This window comes from Canis lupus, chromosome 14 (genome assembly GCF_048164855.1).
Source record: "Canis lupus baileyi chromosome 14, mCanLup2.hap1, whole genome shotgun sequence".
NCBI classification, from domain to species: Eukaryota; Metazoa; Chordata; class Mammalia; order Carnivora; family Canidae; genus Canis; species Canis lupus.
In genome coordinates, this window is record NC_132851.1 from 20,487,793 (window position 1) to 20,507,917 (window position 20,125).

A 20,125-nucleotide genomic window follows, 5' to 3' on the forward strand; every position below is an offset into this window, starting at 1 on the left:
CCGGAGCCAAAATACCATAGATATTTGTAAGAGAGAAAGGAGGACAGTGGGAGAAAAGTTCAAATGTTAAGCATAAAAACTGGAAAGGCAAAGAGGGGAAGAAATAACAATGAGAACAGTCAAAAGGCCAAACCCACAGACATGTGGCATGTGAAAAAACCATTCCCCTAGGGAAGAACAGGGAGCTCTCTGTGAAAGGCCTTTTGCCATGCCAGCCTCGAGGTGGTACCGTGTGTTTCATTTATTACTGCTTGGTCAAAAAAGCATCAGTAAAGAATAAAGAAATCCAGGAAACCCTGATTTGTGGAAATTAAATGAAGATGCATTCCATGTAATATTATGACAAATTTATCTATGTGAGTTTCTGAAACATTTCTCAATTGGGCCTAAGAAAATACCAGGAAATCTCTTTTTAAAAGCATACTTTAATTTTTACTCATAAGCAATGGATCCCACCTTTGAATAAACCTTCATTTACTAATTAGGACATCAAATAAACTTTTTTTTTTCTCTAAATCATGTTGGCCATTTCACCGATGTCAAGTTGGGGAAGCTTGCCACTGTTGATGCACTTCACAATCATGTGTTCGGATTCTGAGACTTTATTTCAGCCCTAAAAGTCCTGTAACACAGCCAGTGCTCCTTCGCCAAGTGGAGGTAGGTAGAAGTGCTTCCTTTTCCTACCTCTCCTTTAAGCATATAAGTTTCTTCACTGTAAAGGGTAGTAAAAGTTATTCCAGAATGCTTTCTCTATCGTTGAATACATGGATGGATGGATGCAAGGATGGATGGATGGACGAATGGATGGATGGATGGATGAACGGATGGGCAAATGAGTGAATGTTATCAGAAATAGAAAATAAATGGATTATTCTGGCCATTGGACAATTAAGTCATAAATCCATATAAGCCATAGAGATCATGCAATCAAATCTCATAGTTTTATAAATGAGAAGATAAATGACATTTTTATGGTTATGTAGCTAGTGGTCATACTCTGGGGACTAGAATTCAGTTTGAGGGGCAGGGCTCATTATGCCTATATCATTCATAGCATCACTATCATCCACAAATATTTATGGCATATACAAAGAAATTATGGGTGTTCAAAGAAACTAAAATAATTTGCAAAGCCCTAAGACCATCTGAATTTAATATTCTCATGATTCAGAAGACCCTTTAAGTTTTTTCCGGGTTTCATGGTTAACATTCAGAATACATCATTACCACCTAACCTGAAGGAGAGAAGTGCTAGTGGCTTTTAATTTAACATTCAATAAATAAATATAAGTGTTGTCAAATGTCAAGTGGTCTCCAAAGCACAAAGAAGGACCTTCTTGCACCAATATAATGAACATTGAAATAAAAGGAACACCAGTCTAGAAGCAAAATACCAAATTGGTTTGGTTCAGTTTCTGTCATTTTGAAATTGGATGATTTCTTGTGATTTTCATTTTTCATTTATAACCAAGGGACAAGCAACCTGCCAATCTCCCTCACAGACTTATATTTTGGATTAATGGTAGAGAATTTACATGAAAGTTCTTCACAAATTGGGGTGCCTGGGTGATTTAGTTCATTAAGTATCTGCCTTTAACTCATGTCATGATATCAGGGTCCTGCAATCATCTCTGCATCTGGCTCCCTGCTCAGTGGGAACCCTGTTTCTCCCTCTCCCTCTGCCCCTCATCCCTGCTCATGGTCTCTCTCTCTCTCTCAAATAAATAAATAAAATCTTTTTAAAAAGAAAGTTCTTTAAATAATATAAAAGCAAAATATGTGACAGATACTACTATCGAAATCAATATACAGGTAGAAAAGGCAAGTGGTAAATTTAGAAATATTTCTTTTCATAAGTAATAGTTTACTAGGTAAACATCAGACTTACGTTTGAAAGCAGGGTACATTGGAACCATATTGGTTACAAGGAATGCATCATATTTAGCTTCCGGTGATGAGCTCAGATCTAAACGTTAGGCAAACAAATAGTGTCCATTACTTACCAAAATCTATATCAATGAAAAAAATCAACCTTCTAAAATGGTCCAAACTGCTTGAAGTGAATGGTGAATGGATCTACTCTTTTTTTCTACTTATTCCCTACTTGATACAGCATTTCCTACTTCCCCTCCCACTCAATCTCCTTTCTTCACCGAGTTCTCTACCCAAAATTTTTACAATGCTTTTGCTTCCTACTAGTCTTGGGTTGACTAAATATTACCTAAAAGAAAAAAAAAATATTACCTAAAAGAATTCCTTGATTTCACTAGCATAATTTGGACTTTAAAAATGTCATCACCTTACTGAGAGATAATAAAAGGGCTTCTCATATTCTTAAGCGATCACCTGTATAGATGGTACTTAAAACCTTAATGTCCTAACAATGTAAGATTTCACTTTCAGATTCCCATTTAATGATGAGAGGGGGCACGCTCTCTATTCCCTTGTGCTTTAGAATTCTTCTAGACAATAGGATTTCTGAAAGGTGGTCTCTCTTCTGAAGGATTTTAGAAGGATCCCATAGAAGTTCACTTCTTCAATCTCTTGACCACCTCTTCTGAAGAAAACCTGACCACAGAAATCCTAACAGTACAGATTCCAGAAAGTAACACCTCTCTAGAATGGTCAGATCCTAATATTCTGTAACTTACAGGGAGGGAAGAGGAATCCATTGGACATCTGTTTATCATTTTTGTAGGCCAAACAGCTTTGACTGAAACTCGGAGACACACGGACATCAGGCCGGACACAGTTGGTCAGGTACTCAGGGACGCCAGAGACCTCAGCCTGCACAGGGAGTCAGAGGTAGTTAGGAATGCCATCACAAAGACCACGCTAAAGCGACAGGGAAATACTGAAACCAGGCTGCTCTGTCATGAATAGTCAGAACCAAAACCCCTCTAGTTTTTACTATAGCTCATACTCTGATACACCCTGACTCCTAAAAAAAAAAAAAAAAAAAGCCTCAGTTTTAAAAGCAGTAAGCCAGGAATTTTCAAACTCTTGTTTTTTCAGTGGTGGAACTCTTTCATCAAAGTCTCAAGTAAAACAACAGTACGGAAAGCAGAAATTGCACTGTTGAAGTACTCGATAGGATTCCATGGGAAACAGCTTAAAAAAGAACACTCAAATAAATAATATAGATATATCCTCTATAAAAGTGTGTACTAGGGCATATGCACATGCATACTAACGGGAAGCTGGGTTTGCAGCACTGGATGTATTCACTTGTAATCAGAAATCAAAAACATACCTCAACTGCCAAATACATTTTTCTAATTCTAGATAAAATTTACCTATCTCATCTACCCCACAACTGAAACCCCCACACACAATCTGTATTAAAAAATGGGATGTTGACAGTCAGGGAGGCTGTACGTGGCTGGGGCAGGGGGATATGGGAACTCTGTTTCTACTCAATTTTGCTGTGAACCTAAAACTCCTATAAAAAAATAAAGTCTATTAGAACAAACAGTCAAATCTTGATGACTTCTACAACTATCATGCAATGGCAAGCAGAGTAAAAACAATGAAAAGTGTTAGCATACTCCCTTGATATATCAATAATTTAACATAGTCCCATGAATTTATTAGGGCACTGGATAGAGTCTAGTTCAAAATATCTTGCAATAGTTTCAGTGTAAGATTTCTTTGATCAAGAAAAATTAAAATATTTTCTAAGACAAATTTCTGTTAGGCAAGAAATCATTACATTAATGCAAGGAATGTAATTGCATGAAGAACATGAAACACAATTTTTTCAATGACCTGTTTGGAAATAGTGTATGATGTCCAGAGTGGCATTAGGAATATTTCACTATAACCACTTTCAAAGTCAGTGTGATATAAGATATCATATCTAGTCCGATAAAGCACTGCAGGACGTCCATAGAGGAGGTGTCTCTCTAGGAAAGAGAACATAAACTGTGTTAAACACATATTAAATTTTACATCAAATGTGAAAGAAATATTGGAAGAGTCAAGTTGTCCAAAATTTGCTTGCTTACTTATTAATAGTGTAGTTCCTTCTTCTTAATTTAATCAAGTTAGTTTTCCTAACACTTTGTGGTTTATCTGATCACCTAAGCATGGGTCAAAGTTTAATGTTACTGAAAATAGACGGTAGATGCCATATTTATTTTAATGCTTTTTTTTCAGTTATAAAGAATTTTAATCTGTATAGGAAGAAAACCTTATAATAAAAATTGAAATGATTCAGCAGAATGGGGAGTCAATAGGATTGATTTTTCTTGAATTAATTCATTTGACCCCTGAAAAGGCTCATCAGATTAACCAATGATTTAATTAAGAGGAAGGCACTCTTTGATCATTATTTGCAAACTGCAACTCAAATAATGCATTATTTCAGCATAAACAGTGAGTAGTAATGAGCATTTAAAGTAAGCAGCTTTATCACATGGAGGAAACTCTTTAGGTAAGAACTTAAAGGAACATGTATAGATAAAATAAGTGGGCATTCAAGGGGGTCCCTTAAATACAGAAGGTGGCGGAGGGGTGGTCGTCAGTTACCAAAGCACTCAATTAAGACCTAAGATTGTGGACCTCCAAGAGAAAGCTCTCTTAGGGGGAAAACAACTACAACAAAAGGTCTGAAACCTTACTCTTTTAAGAAGAAATGAGAATTTAGTGTGTAAACTTTCATTCCACACCCACAATAAATGCCTGGAGTTTGAACTGCCCATTTTGGATAGCTATAGTCAAAACTTTCATACATTTTTGGAAATTGGGGTCCTAGAGACCAAAACTATTTAGAGATTGAGGCTTAGGCAACTCACAATTCCCTAGGTGATAATCAAAAAAATATATAGTTTTATTAGAGAAAATCAGTTCCGGCAATCACTTATTAAATTATGTATACATGTTGCTTTAATTAAAGTATTACCATTCTATGCAAGTAACAGAGAAAACTCTTCGTAGAATATTTTGCAAGACTTTCCCAAGTAGAACTGCTGATTTGAGGCAAAGTGGCCCACACTGCTATCGCAAAAGCCTGTTCTGGGTGATTTGGCTTCTTCAGCAATGAAGTAATGGAGAAGCCTTGTTTAAGCTGCCAAATTTGAGGACCCACCCCTAAGAATTAGAACATAATACGATAGCCTTATATGAATGAATTATAATGAACAAGTGAAAAGCCAGCAAATCATAACAGTAGTACTTGGGGGCAGTTAACCAAGTCAGACTTTCCTTCAAAACTCAAACCAAACCTTTTCTAGGTTCAAAATTTCCATTAACGTTTTCCTTGTTTTCATTTTTGTTGCCTCTGAATTTCCTGGTTTCAGCTGGAAGCAGAAGTATCAAAATTCTTTGAGAAGCTATTCTCTTTGTATCATTCAAATTTCAATGCTTACCAAACACATTCCTCCAAATTCAAATGCAAACCTAGTATCCAATCTATTCCATTAAGAGACAACAAAACAGCAGCCAGGGTCCATACAATAGCAGCCACCAACAGTAGTCTTGGGCAATCTAAAGATTCCACCGAATCTGGCTTCTCAGTTCTCATTTACTGGCATTCCTCAGCCAAACACCTCCCTCCATGAAGGCTGGTTTATTTATAATATTCTGGTCCCAATCATCCTTAGCAACTCTATGCCATTATACGTGTGATTCCTTTTCTTTCTACCAGGAATGGCTTCTCCAACAGTCCTGTCACCTATCTTCCTTCAAATTTTTCATTAATATATTCTCTCTCATCAAACGTTTACTGAGTACCTTCTTTGTGCCAGGCCTCAGGCTATAGAAGAGAGATACTGGGCAAAGATAATGACGAGAGAGCTCTTACTGATGTAGGAAAGACATTAGGGTTCGGAGCCAACAGCAAGAAAGAATTCTTGAGATGTCTTTGGTGCAAAAACATGGTTCTATTAAAGCACTGGGGCAAGACCTATGGGCAGAAAGAGCTGCCCTGGGGTCATGAAAAGTGGCCTCAATTAGATACTTTCAAGTTGGGAAGGGGTTAGGGATAGCATAAGTCTCTGAGGAATTTGGAAGTAAGGTTCCCAGGACCTTGAGGGCTCTAGCTATTGTTAGGAAAAGGTCATTTACTACTGTCTATTAAGACCTTAATCAGAAGACCCCTCAGATATATATCAGTGAGTCATATGCTTGGGGGATGATTGCCAACATATATCTTGAAGGGAAGAGATAAAGGAAGTTTCCAAAGGAATTTTTATATGTTAAAGTAGACTTACAGGATCCTGGGGGTTGGGCTGAGGTGGCCTTTTGCCGTTAGCAAAGTATTAACTTCGAAGCAGCTGAGTTCCTAGAGGAATGTCACTCTGCCTGTTTCAAGGACTTGTCAATGGGCTATAAGTAGTAAGGGAATTTAATTTTTCTTTTGCCTTCATTTCCCACATCATTACCTTCTAAAAGCTCATGGTTCAATGGGAGAGACCAACATGGCACAAATAACTCAAGTGCAGTATGGTATGCACTATATCAGCGATGTCTACAGAGTGTAATGGAAACACAGAACATGATGAATGCTATGGGTGGGAAGAAGGTGGCATCAGTACAGTCTTTACAGAATGTAGGAAGCTAGGCCAGGTTGACCTCGGCATGGTTTATGCCTGCTGCCCTGGCATAATTGTTAATAGCGCCCCTTCCATACTCAAATGTGGATGACAAATAACATGCTCACATAGTCCAGCACCAGTGGAAGAGAAATGAAGGAGAGAGGGAGAGAGGGGACCAAAGGGAAAGAGACATCTTAAGATTCACTTTCTTCTGAAAGATTTTCCCTGTTAAGATTCTCCATCTCTATTCACTCTTCTGCTCTGAATGTATAGAAATGTACACTTCATAGCTCTTCAGAAATGTGCATTTCATCATAGCTCCCAAGCTAAGCACAATTGCAGTTTTGGCCCCATAGCTGAAGCACAAATACATCATTATATGACTTTTTCTTAAAGGTTAACTGGGCATATATAGCATAAAGAAAAAACAATATAGAGGTTTTGACAGTTTCCTAAAATCCAACCAATTTCCCCAATTAACCCAAAGAATTTACTCAGATCTTCCTGAAGCATAATTATTTCATCTAAGAAAGAGGTGAAATAATCTTTGTGGTAAGAAACACAAATTTTATGGTCCAGAATAAAAATTTAGGTTTTCCTTTCCAGTTTGTCAGAGTATCAAAGAACCATTGATTCTTGGTCATAGCCTGACTCTGCTACTCATTGTGACATCTTGCACAAGCTACCCATTGCATTTCTGTTTAGCAGAAAATTCCTGCTTGAGCCATAAATATGTACTTGAATCTGTCTCTGGACAAATAAGCTCTTCATCTTGAGACCAGCCACCCTGGAGATGAGCCTGCAAGCCTCTACTTTTGAAATACATTCCTCATGATTTCTTGATATAGGTCTAATGTACTCCATGTCTTGTTAGGCTGGGTTCCTACTCCATGGGATTCCAGACAGAGTCTTCATTCTATACCCCACTTCCCTGTTTACAATAGTCTCTGGCATTTTGGGTACATGCCAAGGTTCTCCTCCAGATACCACATTTGGCAAAATACTGTGAGGCAAATCTTTTTAAGTGGTATGGACTTCCCCAGGGCTCATTCTTTTGTCTTCCAATATTTGGTCATCCAGACTTTGAGTTTGTATTTCTTTTCCCTTCTTAGCTTCCTGATTCATATTCCCACAGATTAGCTGGCTGACTTGAGGGCCACATAAAAATCTCTTTTTTTGTCTTTTTTTTTTTTTTTTTAAAAACATTCATTCCTACATAATATGCCCTTGGATTTTACCACATAATCTCTATTCAAGGTCTTTCTTTTTCCTTCATCCTTTCTCCTCCTTTCCCTTGCAAGTGCCTGCTGTCATTTATTGCCATGTCAACCTCTTCTGAGATTTGATTTGATGCCTGTTAATGTCCTGTTCTTTCCTATCTCAACCTTTAAGACACTATCCTGTAATTCATCAACTGGCTACATTTTGTGATAAAATAATAATTTAGGGAGGATAGGGATTTTCTCTGTTTTGTTCATCATTTTATCTCTTTAGCTCTAACAATAGCAAATGTATAATATCTACTTGGTAAATACTTGTTAAATAAATGGATGATTGTATTAGTTTTTTAAGACACTGTTCTTTATGACTCTCAAGAACTGACTTTCTATGTATGATCTGCCTAATACAATCCTGAGAGATATGTAACTGGATTAATAGCTTCACTTTACTAATGAAGGAAGTAGAGGTTCATTATTTATACAAGATAATTCAGGGATCCCTGGGTGGCGCAGCGGTTTGGCGCCTGCCTTTGGCCCGGGGCGTGATCCTGGAGACCCAGGATCGAGTCCCACATCAGGCTCCCTGCATGAAGCCTGCCTCTCCCTCTGCCTATGTCTCTGCCTCTCTCTCTCTGTGACTATCATAAATAAATAAAAATTAAAAAAAAAAAAAAGATAATTCAGTTACAAAGCAGTACCCAGAATCTAAGCCTCCATCCTCCTGGTCTATTATTCTTCATTAGCATTTTGGGCAGTCTCCAAGTGCCTGCTAACTATTGGGTTATTCTAAGGGAGGGCATACTGGAATGAAGAACCAACTACTCCCAGGCATGAGTTCTCCCTGAGTCATGCTTGGTAAGAAGCTAATAAGAACAGCAGTGTGCCTTGAAAAAAGCAAAGCAAAGCTGGAGGTATCACAATTCAGGACTTCAAGTTATATTACAAAGCCATAGTAATCAAAACAGTATGGTTCTGGCACAAAAATAGACACATAGATCAATGGAACAGAATAGAAAACCCAGAAGTGAACCCACAACTATATGGTCAATTAATCTTCAACAATCTTCAGCAAAACCCAGTAGTAAACACACAACTATATGGTCAATTAATCTTCATCAAAACAGTATGGTCCTGGCACAAAAATAGACACGTAGATCAATGGAACAGAATAGAAAACCCAGAAGTGAACCCACAACTATATGGTCAATTAATCTTCAACAAAGCTGGAAAGATTATCCAATGGAAAAAGACAGCCTCTTTAAACAAATGGTGTTGGGAAAACTGAACAGCATCTTACAAAAGAATGAAATGGATCACTTTCTGTCACCATACACAAAAATAAACTCAAAATGGGTTAAAGACCCAAATGTGAGACAGGAAACCATTAAAATCCTAGAGGAGAACACAGGGAGTAACCTCTTTAACATCAGCCGTAGCAACATTTTTCTAGATATGTCTCCTAAGGCCAGGGAAACAAAAACAAAAATAAACTATTGAGATTTCATCAGAATAAAAAACTTCTGCACAAGAAAGGAAACAATCAACAAAGCTAAAAGGCTACCTAAGGAATGGGAGAAGATACCTGCAAATGACATATTTGATGAAAGGCTAGTATTCAAAATATATAAAGAACTAACACAGCTAAACACCCAAAAAACAAATAATCCAATTTAAAAATGGGCAGAAGACACAAATTGACATTTTTTCAAAGAAGACATATAGATGACCAACAGACACATGAAAGGATGCTCAGTGTCACTGATCATCAGGGAAATGCAGATCAAAACTACAATGAGATATCACTTCACACCTATCAGAACGGCTAAAATCAAAACACAAGAAACAGGTGTTGGTGAGGATGTAGAGAAAAAGGAACTCTCATGCACTGATGGTGGGAATGCGAACTGGTGCAGTCACTCCAGAAAACAGTATTGAGTTTCCTCAAAAAGTTAAAAACGGAACTACTCTAAGACCCAGAAGTTCTACTACCAGGTATTTACCCAAAGAATACAACAATACTAATTCAAAGGGATACATGCAGCCCAATGTTCATAACAGCATTATCTACAATAGCCAAATTATGGAAATAGTCCAAATGCCCATTCCATTGACTAATGAATGGATAAGGAAGATACGATTATATATAACATATATAATACTATATTATTATATATAGTAATATTACCCAGCCACCAAAAATAGTGAAATCTTGCCATTTGCAAAAAGGATGGAGCTAGAGAGTATTATGCTAAACAAAATAAGTCAGAGAAAGATAAATGCCATACGATTTCACTCATATGTGGAATTTAAGGAACAAAACAAATTATCATAGGGAAAAAAAAGAGAGAGAGAGGAAACAGACTCTTAACTATGAAGAACAAATTGATGGCTACCAGAGGGGAGGTGTGTGGGGGTGATGGATCGAATAAGTAATAAAGGGATAAAGAGTGAACTTGTGATGAGCACCAGGTGTTGTATAGAAGTGTTGAATCACTAAATTGTACACCTGCAACTAATATTACATTGTATGTTCATTAACTGGAATTAAAATAAGTTTAAATAAATTAGTTAATTTTAAAAGAATAGAAATTTGTATCAAAGCATCTAGTACTTCAAAAACAACTTCCAAACCCTAATGAGCACAGAGATTCCCTTAATATTTTCTCTTCATACCAACCCTTAGAATAAGAAGGCATTTACAGAGAAAAGCCCAAGGGTTTTAGTGTCACATAGAACTGGAGTCAAATCTCATCTCAGCTTTTGATAGAAGTGATTCTGTAACTTCACCTCCCCAAAGCTTCATATCTCACTGGGATGTTGCACCGTTTAGAGACAAAATAGGTAAAGTACCTAGCTCAGTCTTCACCCAGAGTGGTTGTAGTTGTAATTGCAGTGATTTTGCAAAAAGTATATGCTCTACTTCAATAGCAGCAGGAATACTGGTAGTCTGAGGTTATTAAAATTCAGCATCTGTTCTATCTAATTCACTTTGAATCTTACTATAATCATAAAGAATTATACCAATTGTTGATTTCTCCCAAATCTTCCCCAACACACACAGAAGGATACACATATAGAAAAACATAAGGATATCTTCCTTCTTTCTCTAGCAGAACTAATATCTCCAAAAATAACAAAAATTAGATCTCAGCATTGAAAAGAGCTACATAGAAGATTTCCTGTCTAGTCTAGTCCTTTTCTGATTTAAAGTTAACAAGAGGGCAGCCCGGGTGGCTCAGCAGTTTAGCGCCGCCTTCGGCCCAGGGTACAATCCTGGAGACCTGGGATGGAGTCCCGTATCAGGTTCCCTGCATGGAGCCTGCTTCTCCCTCTGCCTGTATCTCTGTCTCTCTCTCTCTCTGTGTGTGTCTGTCATGAATAAATAAATAAAATCTTAAAATAAATAAAGTTAACAAGAGTTATTAGTGCTTCCGTTATTTTTCTATTTAAACTAACTTTATTGTCCAACATATATGGTGATGATTTTTAATTCCTTTCTTCATGAAGATGATAGTGAATGCCAACCTAACAAAATATAAAACATTTTTACACCAATGTAAATAGAGGAAAGACTAAGGTAAAAATAAATAGCATAATTATTCTTAAAGTGAAAATTATATGTGGCTGTGGTGCCCAAATTGCCTACTATGAGAAATTTAACATTTTTCATTTTGATCATTCATTTGTCTATTGATTCAATGTCTCAAAGAAGTAAGTTTTCATTGCACAGCAAATTTGCTAAGACATTACATACATGTGACTTGGAAAGAACAGCAGTCGTGCAATTAAAATCCAGAATTCACCACAAACCTAGAAATATTAATGCTTTAGCAAACAGTTTAGGTCACTATTTTTGAAGGTTATATTTTTTTCTCTTCATTTTAGCGAAAGATTCAATCTTATAGCAGTTTAAATATTTATAGCAAAATATTGCCTAAGATTAATTCAATATACCTCAAGTATCCCCTGGGTAGTTTCACTATTGTGATGTACAGCTTGTACACGTGCATTATGTATGAGGGGGTTTGTGGCATATGACGTTAAAATAGCCACACATGAATGTGACAAACGGAATGTGCATAGCATGCGGTTTCTTATGAAAAAAAAAAAAAATCAGCTACCTACAGGTGTGTTTTTTTAAAAAAAAAAAAAACTAGTAATAAAAAATAAACTAGGAATAAAAATAATACAACTTTCCATTTCTATAGAATTTTAGGTCTACATAAAAGCCTCAAAAAATACTCCGAGATATCCAGAAGGGAGAAGTAATATTCTGAACATAACACATTCATGCGTTTACACAGTGACTCAAATTCATGAAGTTCTACTCTAGTAGAGCAGACATCCAATATTTCAAGTGGGAGACTGGATTTATGACCAGGAAACACCATAAAGACCTGTGATAACTCGGACAAAGAAAATGTCACTTTGTGGCTTCATAAATGACTAAGACAGGACCCGTAAGGAGACAGCCAATCACCAAGAGACAGAGATACAGGAAGACAGAGGAGAGAATACTGAGGCTTACACATGATCCAGAATCCAAACAAGGAAATGCTTTGCACATAATAAGACAATGGTATATACTTATTTTTATTCCATGTAATAGTTCTGAAGCCTCTCTTGTACCATTACAGACTGTTATATTAAGTCATGAGCAGATCAAAGAGATAGGCTAACATGATCCTCCCCTAATATTTTATGTCACCATGGTGATGCCATATGCAGGAAACTGTCAGTGACACAGCTGAAAGAACCAGAAGATATCTCAGAGAAATCAGTTCCCAGTTCAGGGTAGGCACCCAACTAACACCTGCGAAGTTCTAGTTCTATGAAAGCATATAAACTTTAAGCTTCGGTGATATAAAATCATCTTGAAGTAAGACACATTCACCTCTGAGTGGAGCACTGGGGAGGAACATCATTAACTATAGCTCCTGTCAGCCCCCAAAGTCAGTGATTTGCCTAGAAGATACTTCTTATTTTCATGCTCAGAAGTTTGAGACTACTGCTTTTTACTGAATTGTGAGATTGGTTTTGTCACATGAACACACTCCCACCAAGTTAAGTGCAGGATATTTTCCCAAAATGTAAATATCTTATTATCATGAATAGCCAGAGCCTGAAACAGCAAAAACATAAGAGTCCATTAAAAGTTATAATTGGAAAAAAAAAAGTTATAATTGGGGCACCTAGGTGGCTTAGTCAGTTAAGCATCTGCCTACAGCCCAGGTTATGATCTCAGGGTCCTGGGATTGAGCCCCACATCGGGCTCCCTGCTCAGCGGAGAGTCTGCTCCTCTCTTTTCCACTCTGACATTCTTCCCCACTTGTGCTCTCTCTCTTTTTCTATTTCAAATAAATAAATACAATCTTTTAAAAAAATTATCATAATTAATTATTTTATTAGTGCCTTTTAGAAGAGAAACATCTCAGTATTATTTCTCTGTCTTGGTGACTGAATATTTAAAAAACTGTGATCATAAGACTTTGTATTCCTTGACCCTGGCAACATTCCTTTTTTTCTAATTATAGCGACACTATATTTCACCAGCAGCTAGGTATCAAACATTTCAAATCACTTTCAGAGTTTGTGAAGGATTTGTATAACTTCTACCAACTAAATCCTATTTTCAAAGCTGTTTATCTAATTATGTACCCAAGAGTCTGTATGTTCTGGGCTCAAAGAGAGAAGAGGGAGAGTGGTGAGGCAAAAAAAAGGAAAAAGGAGGAAAACAAATATTTGTACCAAAAGAGAAAATAAAGGGTATGCCTGGGAGGCTCAGTCAGTTAACTATCTGACTTTGGCTCAGGTCATAATCTCAGGGTCCTGGGATCGAGCCTGAGGTGAGCCCCACCTTGGGCTCCCTGCTCGATGGGGAGTCTGCTTATCCCTCTCCCTCTCCCTCTGCCCCTCTTCCCGCTCATCCTCTTTCTGTGTCTTTGTCTCTCTCTCAAATAAATAAATAAAATATTTTTTATTAAAAAAAAAAAGATAAAATAAGGGATGCCTGGGTGGCTCAGTCAGTTAAGCATGCAACTCTTCATTTCAGCTCAGGTCATGATTTCAGAATCCTGAGATCAAATCAAGCCCAAAGTCGGGTTCTGTGCTGGACATGGAGTCTACTTAAGATTCTCTCTCTGTCTGCCCCTCCCCTAAGCTCTCTCACACCCTCGATCTCTCTCTCATAAAAAAAAAAAAAAAAAAAAAAAAAAGGCGGGGGGGACAATAAGTAAATAAAATCTACTGGTTTCTTGTCCTTTACTTAATCAGATTGAAAGCAACACAAATGATAAAACAGGGCTCTATATAAGCCAATAACTCAAATAATGCTCTCAGGAGAATTTGACACTGTGCACTGCTGCCTGACTAGGAGTCGGTGTGTTTGAGTTCTATTTTGATATGTTCTGTTTTGGAACATACTTCTTGTCATTCCTTTGCTGTTGCAAGATGCTATCCCATTTACTGTAGTAACAAACATTGGAGCTTTTCCCTCCCCTTCTATTTGCTTCTCATTTTCTGGAATTTCAAAACCAGAAGGAAGAGCCTGTGAGGTAGACAGCACTATAATTCCTTATGATTTACTGCCCTTTTGTAAAGGAGTATATACCACCACCCATTGGCATGTATCTTGCAGGACTGCATCCCTGGGGAAAGAATATTCCTTACTCCATTGGTTTCAAGTGCTCTGGCTTCACCAGTCAACTATGCATGGTATTGACAAATGTCTCATAAAAGCGGAAGCCTTGAGAGCCACTGCATGGTCCTGCTGTTCCTCTCTTCCCTCTGCCAAGAGAAGGGCATGCCCCAGCTAGGGGCTGTTTCTTCATCCTGGATTCCAGAATAAAGAGCGCCCACAGCCACACTAGGCCTATCATCAGCATACCGAAATGTGCGCAGGAAATGCAGCTTTCTTGGTACAAACCACTGAGACTCTCTTCTTTAGTCACAGGATTGCAAAAGTTGACAAATAAATGCATGTTATCACTGTACATTGTATTTTGTGTACATAAAATAAGAGGAGAATGAATTAGAGGGCTCAAGATGCTCCTTATGTAAAGAGGGAGTTCTGACATGGCTCCTTTGTGTAGCTCTCCCCACAACACATTCATTGCCTCTCCATGTACATAAGCTTTATCATAGGTACCATCATAGATACCATCATAGGTACTATAGGTACCAGCTGCTACTATTTATAACTCTGACTTCTAGTCCATTCAAAGAAGCATGCATTAGCACCTTCACTTATGGCCCATCAGATCACTGTGGTATACTTGTTTTTCAGAAAGCCTAAAAGCTACTGAGAAACAAGAGAAGCTGGTGGAGCTTTCCTGGCTATTCAAAGCTGGCTTCTTGCATACACAGAATAAACCAATACCCTTTGCCAGGTGGATATGAAAATCACATCACAACCCAAATTTTAATATTAAAAACTATTGTGCTTACACTATGGAGTAAATAGGAAGTCTCTTCGATTTCTGAAAACTAAAAACAAAAACTTATCTGGTTGTTTTTTTTCCCATCAACTCCTCACCTTCTGTAGACCCTTTTATATGAAGGCGTCTGTTGAGTTCATCCAATTTGTTCTTCATGTGAAAACCAGAAAAGGAAAAGGGGGGAAAAAAAAGCAAATGAGAAATGTCCTGTCTTTCCTACATGCTTCTTTCTACTTAGCATCTTGCTAAATTCAAAACAGGATCCTAAATTCCATCAGTTTCATAGCTCTGTAGAGGAATTATTTATTTCATCTCAAATTGACATTACAGGCTCCACCTCCTAGGAGATCTATAGGGTCATAAGCACCTTCCTTAATCTCTCCATGACTTTGTTTCCTTTTTCTAAAACTATGGATAATCCTGGAAGCAAGCTCCAGACTAGTTGGTAAGAGTGGTTATTTGGGCACAGACATATGTAAATTAATTAGAATACTATCTCAATATTTAAGATTAATCCCAGGTATACTAAAGTGATTCCTAAACTAATTTATGAAATCATTTTTTCCAAGGTTGGAAAGTAATGGCTCAGCAACTCTACCTTTCACTATATGTCCTAGAGACACCCTAGCTTGCATATACGAGAACACTGACCATAGTGTCTACCGCAGCATTGTCTGGAGGAGCTAACAACTGGAAATTACCAAATGTTCTCAAATAGGAAAATGAATAAAATCATTACAGTATATCTACACAATTAAACATTAACTATTAGCAATAAAAAATGAATGAGCTAAAACTCATGTATTGATATGCATAAATCTCAAAAATATACAATAATTGCAGGATACATATAGTATAACAGCATTTACATACAAATGTATAATATGCAAAACTATACAATAGGTTATTTTAGGGAACTGTATTAAAGATTAATTAATATATTATTTAAGAGATACATATCTTTGGAGTAAAAGTTTAGAGACCTCCTTGGCAATTATAAACACTATATTCAAGATACTAATTATCTTTGGGGTAGGAATGAAGTGGGATTGGCAGGGAGAGTGTACGCGTGGAACTTCCACTGCATCTGTAACATTTTCTTTCGTAGTCTTTTGGAGAATCTCATAGACAAAGACAATCTAGAATTCATCTAAAATGGTTTAAGATAACAAATCCAAAATATTTCTTGTTTTCCAGAAAAAAGGTAATTCAGAAAGCAAGATACAAATAAAAGATTCCTCTAAAGTTATATTTGGAATCCACCTCAAAGGCCACTTCCTATTGACTTTGGCAATGCAAACACCTCCAGCTGAGGTCTGAGAATTACCTGCCTTATAGTAATTAGCTTTGTTGGTTCTTGTCAGGAGCAAAAGTAGGAAGGAAAAATAAAAGGGGTTGGGGAAAGAAGAGCAAACTGAATTCCTCCAGTGGTGAGCTTTTCCCATCCTGTGGCTCCCAGGCTCCTAGGAATCCTGGAAGGTGGCAAATAGTAGAAGGGGATGGGCCAGGCAGGAGAACCATGTTCCATTCTTCCAAGGTCTAATAGAAGGTTTACACATTTACCCATAATAAAACCACACATGCAAAAATAACAGATTTTTTTTTTTTTTTTTGCTTTGTGTTGGAATCACATCAACTCAGTGTGGTAACACTGATTATTTCTTGCTGTCAGAGCACTGATTGGTAGCTATAAATGTCTTTGATCAATATAAAATTCAATAAGCAAATTATTGCTTAATACTTGTAGGTTGTTGTTCAAAAACTGTCCAAACACAATGTGCTGGGTGGTTTCTATTTGCACTCCCCCCCTCCCCATCCAGGCTGCACCCTCCCCTTCTCTGCTCTGCACCCTGGGAGACTGATCTCTAGGGACTGTACCGAAGAGCTGGCTTGCCTTCCAGCTCCCTCCTGGCTCCACCAATGCAAGGCACCAGTGGGGAATTAGAGGAGAGACAACAGAGGGTAATTACTTCCCCAGATTCCTCCCAGCAGGCTGCAGTGTACTCCTGCAACTCTCTACCAAATCCCAGAATTCCTCCTTATACAGTTCTCTCTCCCTGTTCTAGTCCCTTTATTGCTCAGGCCGAGAATTGACATCCTGCTAGCCCCAGGGTGCTCTATCATCCCTCACTGCCCTGCCTCTACCCGGCCAAGTTTGTGTAAATAGTCCTCTCATTAAACATGATTCACATAATCCCTTTAAACTCTCTTTAAAAACCTTTTGGGCATAGGCCATCTGTTTTCTATTGGGACCATGACAGATAGACACATGATCTAGGCTGAAAAAATGAAAAAGCCTTTGGTTGGGAATTGTGACTCTGCAGAATAGCATTGTGAATTCTACTTTTCTCACCCTTTGTTTTCTATACCTATGCTGCCCAGTATGGTAGCCATAAGCCATATATGGCTCTTTCAATTTGAAGTAATTAAACACAATTTAAATTTTAGTTCCAAGTACTTAAAAGCCATCTCTGGCCAGTGGCCAGCACAGATATAGACCATTTACTTCATCACGGAAAGTTCTATTGGACAGCACTGCTCTACACCCAACAAGCTCCTCCATTGATAAACATAAAGATTATTTCTACCTTTGGCTCTACCTTGTCATCACAGTTACAGCCCAGGTCAAAGTCAGACTGAAGGTACATAATCCCTGGGTAGTTGGGTCTGGTAACTTCCTCTGGCATGGTTGGCCTGAAGGTATGAGTGCGCAGGAGATGATTCAAACTTCCATGGGTTCCATTATTCGGAGCTGGCTTCAAGCCCAGGAGATCTGGTGAGGAGAAAAAATGATGCCATGTGCTTTATAAATATTTTTTGATGAGATATATTGAGAGTCAAAGCCATTCACCTTCCAAGGGTCTGAAAACTCTGAACACAAATCAGAATTGGATAGACGAAATTAGTTGTAGGTACTCATTTCTTAGTTCCTGAGCCATGCTAGTTTCACCATGTCTTGCCATGGCTTTCTGAAATAGCCCTGTTCGTTGCCCGACCATAGAGAGACATTCTTGAAAAGAAAGAGTGAATGTACGGGGCCCTGACTAGCTATTGCTTATGTCCGTGATAGCTACAGGAACCACCGATGTCAGTGTCAATGTCTTTCTACACTGCTAAGACTTTTCACCCCACCTTTTGAAATGAGACTTATGATCAATAAATAACCCCTAGCCTGCCCTCTAATGCACTCCACAGGAGTATGGGGAGAAGAGGAGGCTCTGGCCCAGTGCCTTGAAAGGCTGCTGTGAAATGAACAGGCTGATTTCATAGCAAGTGAACAGTTGCCAAGCGGGCACACAGTGACTTGCCTAAGCTGAGAGGCAGGACAGGGAAGAGCTAGCAGCCAAGATGGGAAAAGAACCCAGGAGACCCGACTTTCAGACTCCCCCTCTAACCACCAGACTGGCACTCCCTTACTAAATAGGAAAAGTTGTCCTCATTCAGCAAGTAGAAGCTCAAGGAAGAAAAATAATTAGGAGCACATAAATAGCTGGCCAGGACACAAGCTGGCAACATTTTCACTGGGCTGCAACACGAGAGATGGAGGGGGGAGAAAGCTCTGTGAGGAACTCTTCTTGCTTCACCGGCTCTCTGACCAGTGGTGTCAAACTGTAATGTGATGTGAGATCAGCCACAGGCTGCCAACAGCAACACTATGAAAACTCCCCATTAGTCAACTGTTAAAGGAAGACAAAGAAGCCTTAGAAGGGGATGAGATTCTGTCCTTCGAACCAGTGGGCACATTACCACCATTTTTTGCTGGAGGTGAAGTGGTCCTAGAAAACAGACACCTCAGTTCTTTCTCTGACCTTGAGGAAGTTCATATGATAGCTTAGATCGCTTCATCAGCTGTGATTAAATAAGTGACTTACCGCACATAACATTGTAAAGTTCAATGTTTTCAAACGGAGGCACTTTAGTCTTGTACTTAAACGTTGGGCCATAACCTACAAAAACAGTCTTCCCAAAGAAAAGAAAATTAACAGAAACAATTAGACATTGCTAATATCCAGTATTAACTCTTCCCCTATTTAGGAATACTGTACAATTTCACCCATGCCCACTTCTTTGCCCCTCCTGAAAATCACTAAAATACATGTTCAACTCGCAGCATGACGGTCATACCTGCATGCTGTTGACCTTGTTATCAAATCCATGGTCTCCCTGGAAAAAACATTTTCCTGATGGTTTCTTATACACATCCAAAGGTTTCCTACATAGAAATAATTGTAGGATTAGTCAGGATTTCTCATGAAATCCCCCTATAAAAGCCAATTTTGTCACACAAAAACATTCTAAGAAGTGGACTTTACAAGCATTTTTGTCTCTATTTGAATTGTATCCTTTCTACAGTGATGAAAAGATGATGCTATTCCTTTTCTCCAGGTGGCTTTATTTTGACAATTGACCCAGGACACCTGGGGACCTCTGAACAGAAGTCAAGTACCTTCCTCGTACCTCATGCTTGGCACTGAGCAACGCATTTGTCACAGGTAATGCTCTGTCTGCCTATGTTCACCAGCTCCAAAACTGTAAGATTCTCCACTCTGGGACCATGTTTGTCTGGTTCACTCCTATATCCCCATCACTAGGCTCAATGCCAAGCACATAATAGGCACTTTTTAAACATGGGACTCTTCATCAATGAATAGAGATCTATATTTTCTAAAAATTTTTGCACACAAATCTACTTATCAGTATAATGTAACTAGAGAGTACTACTGAGTGGTAAACCTACATTTAATAGTGACATATCAAACAAAAGCTCAGACTTACCTAGACATCTCTGTTTAGAAATAGAAAGTGAAAACATTGCTCTCTAGGCATCAAAACCACTTGACCTTCCTAGTTGTGACAGGAAGATGCCTTTTGCTTAAGTGTCATGAAGCACTTTTCCAAAACACTTTCATGTTAATCAATACAAATTTTCCCA

The 20,125-nt window shown here is 38.1% G+C and overlaps 1 protein-coding gene across 10 annotated transcripts in view; it reads right to left on the reverse strand.

The window, feature by feature from the left end:
* The window catches only part of ENPP2 (ectonucleotide pyrophosphatase/phosphodiesterase 2), a 111,499-nt gene that overhangs the window by 8,643 nt on the left and 82,731 nt on the right, over positions 1-20,125 (reverse strand). For 6 of the 10 annotated variants that reach the window (XM_072774331.1, XM_072774330.1, XM_072774325.1 and 3 more), the window contains 8 exons: positions 19,318-19,405; positions 19,065-19,152; positions 17,781-17,965; positions 15,291-15,342; positions 5,226-5,300; positions 3,769-3,905; positions 2,652-2,787; positions 1,889-1,966 (listed from right to left, as the gene is read on the reverse strand). In XM_072774331.1, coding sequence (XP_072630432.1) covers positions 1,889-1,966; positions 2,652-2,787; positions 3,769-3,905; positions 5,226-5,300; positions 15,291-15,342; positions 17,781-17,965; positions 19,065-19,152; positions 19,318-19,405 — 839 coding nt within the window. The remainder of the gene's footprint in view (positions 1-1,888; positions 1,967-2,651; positions 2,788-3,768; positions 3,906-5,225; positions 5,301-15,290; positions 15,343-17,780; positions 17,966-19,064; positions 19,153-19,317; positions 19,406-20,125) is intronic. The other 4 variants (XM_072774326.1, XM_072774332.1, XM_072774324.1 and 1 more) reach the window with 3 other exon arrangements.